The sequence below is a fragment of the Syngnathus typhle genome, linkage group LG18, assembly GCF_033458585.1.
Source record: "Syngnathus typhle isolate RoL2023-S1 ecotype Sweden linkage group LG18, RoL_Styp_1.0, whole genome shotgun sequence".
In the NCBI taxonomy this organism is placed as follows: Eukaryota; Metazoa; Chordata; class Actinopteri; order Syngnathiformes; family Syngnathidae; genus Syngnathus; species Syngnathus typhle.
Genome location: NC_083755.1, coordinates 1,022,011 through 1,034,429, shown reverse-complemented (window position 1 = coordinate 1,034,429; position 12,419 = coordinate 1,022,011). Strand labels below are relative to the sequence as shown.

At 44.8% G+C, this 12,419-nt stretch overlaps 1 protein-coding gene across 18 annotated transcripts in view; it reads right to left on the bottom strand.

Annotated features, from left to right (window-relative positions):
• The window catches only part of trdmt1 (tRNA aspartic acid methyltransferase 1), a 166,644-nt gene that overhangs the window by 114,777 nt on the left and 39,448 nt on the right, over positions 1-12,419 (bottom strand). For all 18 annotated transcript variants that reach the window (XR_009718758.1, XR_009718757.1, XR_009718756.1 and 15 more), the window contains one exon: positions 641-969. Coding sequence is in view for 10 of the 18 variants with exons in the window: in XM_061304625.1 (XP_061160609.1) it covers positions 641-969 (329 nt within the window). In the remaining 8 variants the exon portion in view is untranslated. The remainder of the gene's footprint in view (positions 1-640; positions 970-12,419) is intronic.

The window sequence follows — 12,419 nt, the reverse complement described above, 5'->3', positions numbered from 1 at the left end:
TGCCGCACAACAGCGGTCCCACAGCCTTTTTATGAGTGTTTAAGTGTATTAGTCATCACAAAAATCACGAAAAATCCATAGATACGCCACACCAGCCGACAAGCCGCAGGGTTCAAAGCTTGTGCAAAAAGTAGCGGCGTATAGTCCGGAAATTACGGTATTATTTCGAAAACTACATTTTGGTTCCCCCAGTTGATTTCCCAGTCTTTTCAGTTTGAAGTCAATTGGGTTAACCATCTGCAAGTATGACCCCTGTAAACGTGCAAACATGGGCCAAAATATGACGTTAAAAAAAATTATAGCTCACTTCCTGTTCATTTGAAACTATGACTGCAATGGACTTTTTTGTATGTCTTGGGGTGCTCCACGTGCTTGCCACATTTTGTAAGTCTAGGTAAAACATACCGGGATTGGTTTCCGATTTTCCCTTTTTGTAAGTGCTACAGAGACATTTTGTTTTCATTGCTTATGTTAACTTGAATATATCAAATTTTTAAAAATGGCCAGTGAAGAGAATATAACCACTACTTAATTTGAGGTGAACAACATTTATTGTTTAGTGTCTACCAAAATGAGATGTGATCCTTTCTCCGCCTGCAGAAAGAGAGCAAGAGATAAAATGAACTATAAATGTACTTACCCTTTAGTGAAGCAGATCGACCTCCGGCAGATGGGTTTGACAATATCCAGGATTAAAGCATAACGCAGCAATACATAAGATGGAACAAGATACTGATCCATGTCATCATTCTCCTGTGGTTCAAGGAAGTCTTGGATCTGCCTGATGGACAAATTCCTATTTTGATTCAACTTTCTCTGAGCATCATTTGTTGTCTCAAGCTTATAAAGGACACGATCTTCCATCTCTTCCTCTTTTTCCAGGGAACTAGTAACTGGCTTTTGAGGACTTGAAAGCGAAGGCTCCACCGAGGACTCAGTTTCAGCAGGGAGCAGTGACATTTGTAAATCCTAAAATATAAAATATTGTATTAAAAATCACATCAGAACTTCTTATCACGTTGAACAAGTTTAACAAATATTTCTTAATCAAAACCCAAACATTTATGAAAGGGGGAAATTCAAAAGCCACCCTATACCGGTTAGTATCAAATATCAAAGCTGTTCACAAAATGATCTCAAGAAGCATGCTCAAGTCAAATACTGAAACATTGACCAATTTGGACAGTCAATAATTTTTCCTTTAACAATAAATCATCAGATTTCACTGCTGATAATATAGCATACATAGCTACTGCAGCGATAAAATAGACAACCAAAATGAAATTTGTTCTGGCGTTTGTGTCAATGTATAAACCTGCAAAGTAGCGCATTTGCGAAAGATGAAGCACGAATAGGCAAGGGATTACTGTATATCTGTTTAAGGTTTTTACCTCATACTTCTACTACCTCATCTACTTTAACAATTTTTTTACGGCAAGTACAACACACTTATTACAACTTCATTTCACATTTTGTTTTACATGACTTGTCGAAAAAGGAAGCGGGTTGAAGCAATTCTGCTTATCTAGTCCCGACCCGATTACAACCAAGGGTTTAACTGCCAGACACAGACTCTACATTACTACAGTCATCATCATCGGTGGTCACTCGGGACGAGTATGACTGTCTTCTTCTCAGGGTCGTCTACTTGTGGGTCCGCAGGTGGGCGTAGAGGCCGATCCGGGATCCACATATTTTTGTGCAGTGTGGGCAGGGGAAAATGGTGGTGGGTTGTGGTCGTGCTGGAGCCTGTTTTTGTCTTTCCTTTCGGAGTTGTCGTTTGATTTCTGCAACACGGCGGAGTTCCTTTTCGTGATGTGCTGCACCTTCTTGCACCGCTGCCCTCCAGCAGTTCCTCATCAAGGCAATACGCTCTCAGTCCCAAATGTTATTTGGAATTTCTTGAGATTGGTCTTGAGGTTGTCCTTAAATCGTTTCTTTTGCCCACCCGGGGCTCGCGGACCTCTCTCCAGCTGGGAGTATAACATCTATTTGGGGAGGCAGGTGTCAGCCATGCGGATGAGATGTCCTGTCCATTGGAGTTGGTGCTGCATTATTAAGGTGGTGATGCTTGGTATCCTGGCTTCCTCCAGAACGCTGATGTTTGTGCGTCTGTCCTCTCATTTGATCCAGAGTATTTTCCTCAAGGTTCTCTGGTGGTGTTGTTCAAGAGCTCTTAGGTGCCTGCTGTATGTTGTCCATGTTTCTGCCCCATAAAGTAAGGTGGGGAGAACCACAGCTTTGTAAACCAGGAAGTTGGTGTCAACCCGGAGGTCTCTGTCATCAAAGACTCTTTTCCGGAGTCTGGCATACGCTCCACTGGCACAGCTCAGGCGATGGTAGACCTCAGAGTCAATGTCCACTTTGGAGGAGAGAAGGCAGCCGAGGTAGGGGAAGTGGTGAACATATTCAAGTGCAGTGTTGTCCATATTTATGATGGGCGGAGTAGATGGCTGGTTGGGTTGGGGTTGATGTAGCACCTGGGTCTTCTTGATGTTCACGGTCAGACCCAGGGCTCTGTATGCCTTAGCAAAGGAGTTCCGGATGCCCTGGAGGTCTTCTACAGAGTGTGCTGCAATGGCATTATAGTCTGCATACTGGAGCTCCACGACCGTGGTGCTTTTGATCTTGGTTTTGGCTTTGAACCTGTTAAGGTTCAAGAGCCTGCCAACAGTTCTGTACCATATTTGGATTCCGTGTGGTAGTTCTTTATTGATGAGGTGGAGTATGGCGGCAATAAAGACAGAGAACAGGGTGGGTGCAATAATGCAACCCTGTTTGACCCCTATCTATACAGTGAAAGGCTCAGTCAAGGAGCTGTGTTTGAGCACTGTGGCTGTCATTCCGCCATGTAATAAACGCAGTATTCTGACGTATTTGTCCGGGTGGGCAACCGTACCTCAGAAGGATGCTCCATAGGGCGTGGCGATCCACCATGTCAAAGGCTTTTGTCAGGTCTATGAAAGCCATGAACAAAAGCTGTTTATGCTCACGGCATTTCTCCTGGAGTTGGCGTGCTGTAAAAATCATGTCTGCAGTGCCTCTAGATGGGCGAAAACCGCACTGCGATTCTGGGAGAATTTCCTCAGACAGTGGCAGTAGGCGATTGGCAAGAACACGAGCAAGTACTTTGCCAACTGTTGAAAGGAGCGAGATGCCCCTATAGTTTCCGCAATCCGCTTTGTCCCCTTTCTTGAAAATGGTCACTATGAGAGCATCCCTGTGCTCCGAGGGGAGTACTTCTTTTTCCCAGACCTTCAGAAAGAGGGAATGGAGGTGGCGCTCAAGCTCTAGTCCACCTTCCTTTAGGACCTCAGCTGGGATCCCATCTGGCCCAGAGGCCTTGTTGTTCTTCAGGCTTCTGATGGCATCTTGGACCTCTACTAAAGTGGGGGGTTCACCCATGTCTTTCCCGATGGGACTGTGAGGGATGTGACTGAGGAAATCTGACTGAGTGTAATATGTCTTGTCACCGTGGGATAGAGAAAACGTAATTTCGATCTCTTTGTATGTCTCGGCATGTGAAGACGTTGACAATAAAGCAGACTTTGACTTTTGCTGTCACGGTTGAGGAGTTCCTGAAAGTGCTCTCTCCACCGGTTGTTTATGGACTCATTGTCCTTCAACAGCTCCTGCCCGTCTTTAGAGCGTAGGGTTTTTTGGCCGCGATGGCTTGGGCCGTAGACAGCCTTAGTAGCGCTGAAAAAGCCTCTGGTGTCACCAGTCTGCCAAACTATGGATTTCCAGTGCCCTTTCTGTCCACCAGGAGTTTTTAATCTGTCTCACCCGGCTCTGGACGTCAGCCTTGGCTCTGGAGTGAGCCTGTCTCTTTGCTGTGCAGGTGATGTCATTTTGCCAGACACGAAAGGTTTCCCTTTTCTTGGAGATGAGCTGTTCTATCTCTGTGTCGTTCACATCAAACCAGTCCTGATGCTTTCTGGCCTTGTACCCGAGTGGCGAGGATGGAAGACTTGAGCAGGCTCCAGTGTTCTTCAATGTCCTCAGGGTATTCCTGATTGAGGCTTTCTCCAAGAGAGGCTTGAAACAGCTGCAGGGCGGCAGTGTTCAGGGTCTTGAGGTTTAGTCTCTGCCGGCTAGGCTTCTTTTGCAGTCTCCTCTTGAGTCTGATGGACATCGTGGATCGTATCAGGCGGTGATCTGTCCAGCAGGCCTCTGAATCCATCATGGCTTTTGTGATGCTCACGTCGCACTGATCCCTGGCTCTGACAATGACATAGTCAATAAGATGCCTTTGTTTTGAGCGAGGGTGTCTCCATAAACCCTTGAGTTTGTTATTCTGGCGAAAGATGGTATTGGTGATGGTAAGGTCGTATTGAGCACATTTGCTAAGAAGCAAAACCCCGTTGAAGTCGATGTTTCCAATGTCTTCCTTTCCAATGGTGCCCTTCCAGAGGTGATGGTCACTTGCCCACTCTGGCATTGAAATCTCCCAATATAATAATCTTGTCCTCCTTGGGGATTTTTGACAATACCTCATCCAGACAGGCATAGAAGGCCTCTTTTTTGTCCTCATCGGAAACGAGGGTAGGTGCATAAGCACTAAGGACTGTTGCCGTCTGGTTGTTGGCCAGCACCAGACGGAGGGTCATCAGGCGCTCACTGATTCCCACAGGGGGTTCAGAGAGCTGACTTATCAGTTGGTTCTTGATGGCGAAACATACCCCATGGATCCTAGGCTCATCTGTGGCCTTTCCTTTCCAGAAGAAAGTGTATCCACCCTTTTCCTCCTTCAGATGACCTTCCTCTGCCGGTCGGGTTTCTGAAAGAGCAGCTATGTCAATCCGGCATCTTCTCAGTTCCCTGGCAATGATGGCGGTTCTCCTCTCCGGCCTATCACTGGTTACACTGTCCATTAGTGTGCGAGCATTCCATGCTCCACAATTCATGTTTCTGTGTTTTCGACCGCATATTGGTGATCCCTCTGAACGCGGTAATCCAGTCGGGAGGTTTGAGGCAGGCTATGTTTAGGGCACCTTTTCTAGCCCCTTCCCCCACAGGGGTGAGCAGAGTGGATCCTAAAAAGGGCTGCTCAGTCGTGGATGCAGCTACCAAAGAGCTCTTTCTGCCTTGGTCCAAGAGCCCAACGATCATCTAACATCCACCGCCTGATGTGCCAGGTTGTGACTAGGGGCTTCCAGACTTCACAATCCTGCCCCCGTTGCCACTTACTGGTTGCCACAGGACTTTAATCCGGGATGTAAAGTGGATTCCCTGAAAAAGACGCCTGTGCGTGACTTTGTTTCTTTGACAGATCGGGGTCAGAGTCCAGTGGCAAGGAGACCAAGACGACTGGTGACCCTTTTCTGCTGCAGCCTTTATCCGCCTTCCCAGCCGTTGTGACGCTACCCCTTAGGTCAGCCTTCATCCTCCGCCTGGTCTACCGTTGAGGTCTTCACTATTTACCCATAGCTGGAGCTGTTTACCTACAGCGGTTGATGGGCAGTAGGGCGTGTCCACACACCGATGGGCCTACATGCTGCATCTCTGGGGCCCACTGCTGCTCCGAGATCCTGCACAACTTAGCCTTACTACAGTACTACCTATAACACTAGCATAATCAAGAGAAACAAAAGAAAACAGAAATTTGACCAGGATGACATGATTTGACTACAGCAATAACAAAGTGGAAGTTTGAATATGATTTGAACACAGCAATAATTTGAATACTGTCACGTCTCGTCCCCAGCCGTGTTACTATGTGTCTCTTGGTTTCTTGTCTGTGTGCTCACCCCTCCCCTCCTGTGTGCCCATGATTAGTCTGATTATTCTCACCTGCCTCTTGTTACCTGTCACATATACAAGTCCTGTCTGCCACTCACGCCCCGTCGGATCTTTGTGTGTTGTTGTTGTCTTGATGTATTTTGGTTCTTGTTGTCGTTTAAATGTCTTCACGTCCTTTGTTTCACGTCCCTGTCAGTTAGTCCTCTAGTTATTTTGTTAAGTCATGTCAGTTTGCCGAGTCTGTTTTTGTTTCCTCCAATAAACCCTGGTCCAAGCTGCATTTGGTCGCCCTGCTTCATCCGCTCCGTGACAGATACAGCAACATAAATGAACTGGAAGTTTGAATGTGATTTGAATACAGCAATAATAACTGAAAGTTTGCACGACAATTGATAACAATTTGTTTTTAATACAGCAATGATTTGGTTAGGTTTTTACAGTTTGATTTCAATACAACAGTGACAGTTTAATCAATTTCAAGAGAGTTGGCGTCACAATCACGAAGGCATCGTCCACAGCGACAGGAGGTACTTGTACCAAGCGATCACTCAGGTCATCATCTCCTATGCTGGCCTTTTGTAGCTTGACCATTTGCTTATTTTGTTCAGACATATCAAGACGGAGCAATGCCATCATCTGGCCTCTCTGACCTCAGCTTGCTTTTCGAAGCTGGAAGTCCTTCGTTTCCAAGGACGCCGAACTTCTTTCTTTTCAGCTTACTTCAATGTCGAGTGGAGATACGTGGTCAATTGCACTGAAAACTCATATTAGGAGATCCATAGCTAATAATAGTTGGGGAAGTGCTTGTTCCTGCCGCTAGGAGATCTGCTCGAGATGCACCCTCAAGACTGCAAATCCCTCTCATTTATGTATTACACGCTCAGCAATTCAACATTCTACAATATCGGCCCTCACCCACCTGGAGAGAAGGGACTCGTATGTAAGATTGCTGTTTGTGGACTTCAGTTCTGCCTTCAACACCATTGTGCCAGAACAATTCATCAGCAAACTTGACAAGCTGGGCCTCAGTACCTACCTCTGCAACTGGCTACTGGACTTCCTCTGTTAGAAGCCACAGGTGGTGCGTGTTGGCGACAAAATCTCCGCCAGCATCACGCTGAGCACAAGGGCCCCCCAAGGCTGCGTGCTCAGTCCGCTGCTCTTCACCCTCCTGACGCATGACTGCACTGCAACCTACAGCGACAACCGCATAGTGAAGTTTGCTGACGACACGACTCTGGTGGGTTTCATCACCAAGGGAGACGAGACTCAATACAGGCTGGAGGTTGACCTTCTGACCACGTGGTGCAGGGACAACAACCTCCTGCTGAACGTTGACAAGACCAAGGAGATTGTTGTTGACTTCCGGAAGGGTCACACCCAACACCTGCCGCTGACCATAGATGGTGCTGTGGTGGAGAGAGTGAGCAGCGCCAGGTTCCTGAGGGTGCACATCAGTGAGGATCTCTCCTGGTCCACCAACACCGCATCACTGGCGAAGAAGGCCCAGCGCCGCCTGTACTTCCTGCAGAAACTCGGGCGAGCAAGTGCTCCTCCGGCCGTCATAACTACATTTTACCGTGGCACCATTGAGAGCGTCCTCTCCAGCTGTATTGCTGTTTGGGGTGGCAGCTGCACGGACTACAACTTGAAGGCCCTGCAGCGCATAGTGAACACGGCTGGTAAGATTATTGGTGCTTCACTCCCCTCCTTGAAAGACATTTACACGTCCCATCTCACCCGCAAGGCCACCACAATTGTGAGTTATGTGAGTCACCCCGCTCACTCTTTGTTTGATCTTCTGCCCTCTGGGAAGAGGTACAGGAGCCTGCGCTCCCGCACCACCAGACTCACCAACAGCTTCATACTCCAGGCTGTTAGGATCCTGAACTCGCTCCCCCTTTCTGCGTAGCGTCCTGTACTTTGCGCTATGCTTACTGTCTGCTGTATGCACTCTTGCTCAGTTTTGCTCCTCTTATTTATTGGGTTATTTGTTTATTATTTATTCATCACTCATATTATTTATTTATTATTTATTGTTTGTGCCTTCTTGTTTTTATTTTGTGTCGTCTACTTGTATGACTATCTTGTACTATGTCTCGTCACCGTGGGATAGAGGAAACGGAATTTCAGTTTCTTTGTGTGTCTTGACATATGAAGGGATTGACAATAAAGCAGACTCTGACTTTGACTTTTGATATTGTTTGTCTTTCTGTATCAATGTTTGACAAGTTTTGAATAGTTTTTGTAACACAATTTGCACACAGCAGCAGCACAGGCAACAGCCTGTATTATATAATACAAGAGACTTCTGTTTCAGTATTTGACACCAGCCACTGGTAGTGTGTAGCTCCTGCTTACACCGTGTTCCAAATTATTATGCAAATGATATTTATCTCAGATTTTCCTAAACAGTCGATGCAAATGAGTCAGCATAATTTTCAAGTCATCAACCATTAGTTTAATGAATTCGAATGTTATTGAACAAACCTCCCAATGATAACAGAATTTTTCAAAAATAAAAACCTTAAAATGCACTGTTCCAAATTATCACGCACAACAGAGTTTTATAACATTTTATAGGTTGTTATGAACTGAAATGCTCATCTTTAGAATTTACAGCATTAGGAGGTCATATTTACTGAAATCAAAAGCTATTTCAATCAAAAACATCTTAACAGGTCAAGTTACATTTTACCCTTTATTTGATAGCAGCTTCACAATTCTTGCATCCATTGACCTTGTGAGTTTTTGGAGAGTTTCTGCTTGAATTTCTTTGCAGGATGTCAGAATAGCCTCCCAGAGCTGCTGTTTGGATGTGAACTGCCTCCCACCCTCATAGATCTTTTGCTTGAGGATGCTCCAAAGGTTCTCAATAGGATTGAGGTCAGGGGAGGATGGGGGCCACACCATGAGTTTCTCTCCTTTTATGCCCATAGCAGCCAATGATGCAGAGGTATTCCTTGCAGCATGAGATAGTGCATTGTCATGCATGAAGATGATTTTGCTACGGAAAGCACGGTTCTTCTTTTTGTACCATGGAAGAAAGTGGTCAGTCAGAAACTCCACATACTTGTCATTTTCATACCTTCAGGGACCCTAAAGGGGCCAACCAGCTCTCTCCCCATGTTTCCGGCCCAAAACATGACTCCGCCACCTCCTTGCTGACGTCGCAGCCTTGTTGGGACATGGTGGCCGTCCACCAACCATCCACGACTCCATCCATCTGGACCATCCAAGGTTGCACGGCACTCATCAGTGAACAAGACTGTTTGAAAATTAGTCTTCATGTATTCCTGGGCCCACTGCAGCCGTTTCTGCTTGTGAGCGTTGTTTAGGGGTGGCCGAATAGAGGGTTTACGCATAACTGCAAGACTGGAGGATCCTACACCTTGATGTTCGTGGGACTCCAGAGGCACCAGCAGCTTCAAATATCTGTTTGCTACTCTGTAACGGCATTTTAGCAGCTGCTCTCTTAATCCGATGTTTTTGTCTGGCAGAAACCTTCCTCGTTGTGCCTTTATCTGCACGAACCCGTGTGTGCTCTGAATCAGCCACAAATCTCTTTACAGTACGATGATCACGCTTAAGTTTTCGTGAAATATCTAAGGTCTTCATACCTTGTCCAAGGCATTGAACTATTTCACGCTTTTCGACAGCAGAGAGATCCTTTTTCTTTCCCATGTTGCTTGGAAATGGTCATCTGCTTAATAATGTGGAATGCCATTCTTAAGTAGTTTTTCCTTAATTGGGCTCACCTGGCAGACTAATTATCACAGGTGTCTGAGATTGATTTCAGTGATCCAAAGAGCCCTGACACACAATACCGTCCATGAGTTTAATTGAAAAACAAAAAATGTAATCTTTATGACACTTAAATACAATTTGCATAATATTTTGGAACACTGTGTATTTGCAGTTGTTGAAATATCAAGTCTTCTAAGCTCAGGGTTAGTATTTTGTCTTAGTCTGAATATAATTTGTATTTTAGGGGGCATGTCAAGTGTGTCCTCAGTCTGGCATTTTTTTCTTCAATCCATGACTTCTGTACGGTGCGAGTCACATTTGTTTTCATGGTCACAGATAGAAAAATGGAAGAAAATCAACTCTAACACATTCACAAATGTTTTCATTCACCATTGATGTACTAAGAAGCAGGGCTGTGTACTCGGACTCGGGGACTCGGACTCGGTCGGACTTGGTAATTTTTGCCGGACTCGGACTCGGTGCTGATTTTGACCGAGTCCAACAATAAAAAAAATAAACATTTGTGTTTCTTTTTCGTGCGTATTTGCTTCGCTTGAGTTCAATATGGTTTTTGGTCAAACGCGCATGTGCGTGAGGGGAAATCCCGCAAAGGAGGAGGGACAAACAGAGCGATTGGTTTTGCTGGCTTTTTAATGAATGGCGACTGTGACTACGGGGGCCCATTAGGTCCAGAAAGGCTGACAAGACGCTTGCCAAAATGGCAAGGAAAAATTGCACAGCTAAACGAATATATGACGATGAACACAGGACGTTTTTAACAGAGTTAAAGTTGTTTTTTGTTGAACGCTATGGCAAGCCATTCTCCCTGATATGTCGGACGTCATTGGCGCATTTAAAAGCTTCAAATGGTCAGCGCCACTTCAGCTCACTTCATACCAATATCGATAAGGACTTTGCAAAAGGGACTGAATTTTGCAAGCACAAGTTTGGAGACTTTGAAAAGTCAGGCAGAAAATAGGTAGTTTTTCAAAAAAATTACGAAGCACTCAGAGACTGTCACACTTGCAATGCTTCAACTGGCTTGGAACATTGCACGGGCTAAAAAGCCAAACAATGAAGTGGAGTTCGTTAAAATATGCCTCAGTGACGTTATTGAATTTTATTTTCATCATGCTGCTGAGAATGCGCGTAGGAATACTGTCCACAGACCTGCTTGCTTGTTATGAAGACAAATTTAATTGTTGCGTGCCCGCCCGCGCCTGCCTGCGTGCGTGCACGTACAAGACCCACAATGCCCCGCACGCAGCCAAGATGGAAGAACCCTGGAGCAGCGAGAAAACAATGTTTTGCCTCTAGATTTGGGGGGGCAACGGAGCGCAAGTTACAATCAATGCGGCCACGTTAAGTTGCACTTAGGCTAATGTTTACATTATGTACCAATGTCAAGGACGATTATGTCACCCAGCTTATATCATTGATGTGTTTCGATAGTTGTGGGGTCGTCACTAATTATTTGTGTTTAGATAACTGTCTGAGCTATAATGGTGTAATTAATGATTAAAACTTGAAAGTATCTGTTTATTGTATTCGTTTATATGTTTAATAAAGACAAAGCCATAACAAAACTGTTATTTAATTATTAATTATTTAGATTTTGATCTAAATTAGCCTTGAATAAAGACTAAGCAGTCACATGAATTAACAGAAAAAATGGACAGCCGGATTCGGACTCATGGTCAAGAGGCCGGACTCGGAGCAAAAATCCGACCGAGTCCACAGCCCTGCTAAGGAGTGTTTCAGAAACAATGTCTTCAATGTAGAGTTCTACTCCACCATCTGTTCTGTTGCTTCTGCATCTGTGAACCTATATCCACTGAGGTGGAAACTCGTTGACTCTGTATTTTCTTTGATCCACATTTTCAATATTGCAGTGACGTTGAGATGTTTGTCCAATGTCTAAAGATAGTCCTGTATTTTTCAAAGTTGGCTTTTAAATCCTGTTAAATTGATCTTCCAAGTAGTATCCACATTAGTCCTAATTTGTGTACCGTAAATTCCGGACTATAAGCCGCAACTTTTTTCCAAAGTTTTGAACCCTGCGGCTTATATAAGGATTTTTTCGTGATTTTTGTGATGACTTGATCACTTGAAGATTCAAGATTCAAGAGTTTTTTATTTGCCATGTTTGAGCGTGCCAAACAAGGAATTTGACTTCAGTAAAACACACCCTCTGTTCAACATTTAGGTGACTAACAACACTCAGGACATGTGAAAAATGGCAAAAAATAAAATTCACTTTTATACACTGCGGTATCTTGAAGAAAAAAACAACAACAAAAATACTATTTTGAAACACTACTATGGCTGCTGCTTATTCTGGCTGTGTTGCTTGTGACTATTATGACCTTTAGTAGGAATGTACGCTAGGTGACCTGCGTCTTACTCTGCCATGTGACTCAGAGATTACACAAAGCAGTGGCGCTGTTTGGACCATCTGCATTGTATTAAAACCCAATCAATCAGCATTTAAATTAAATTCTTCTGACATTTTGCTCACCAGAAACAAGTTGTAATGAACGTGAACTTTTAATGCATTTTATTCAGAAGGTTACTTTGAACCCCCGAGGCTTAAATGGCGGCGTGGCATATTTATGTTTTTTACGGCCTCCAGGGGGCGCTCTAGCAGGATTGCTTCGCAAGACAGACGAAAAAGAAATAATGCGCCGAAGAAGACGTGCTAGTTTGTGTTTTGAGCATTTCGCGCATCATGCACACACCCTCATGGAAAACACGAAGAAATGCATTTGATGCAGCTTTTAAGTTAAATGCAATCGATTTGGCTGTCAAAGAGGGAAATAGAGTTTAAATGGCGGCGCGGGGTATTTATGGATTTTTACGGCCTCCGGGGCGCTCTAGCAGGAAGCAAGAGCGAGACAGACAAAGCAGAGATAATGCGCCGAAGAAGACGT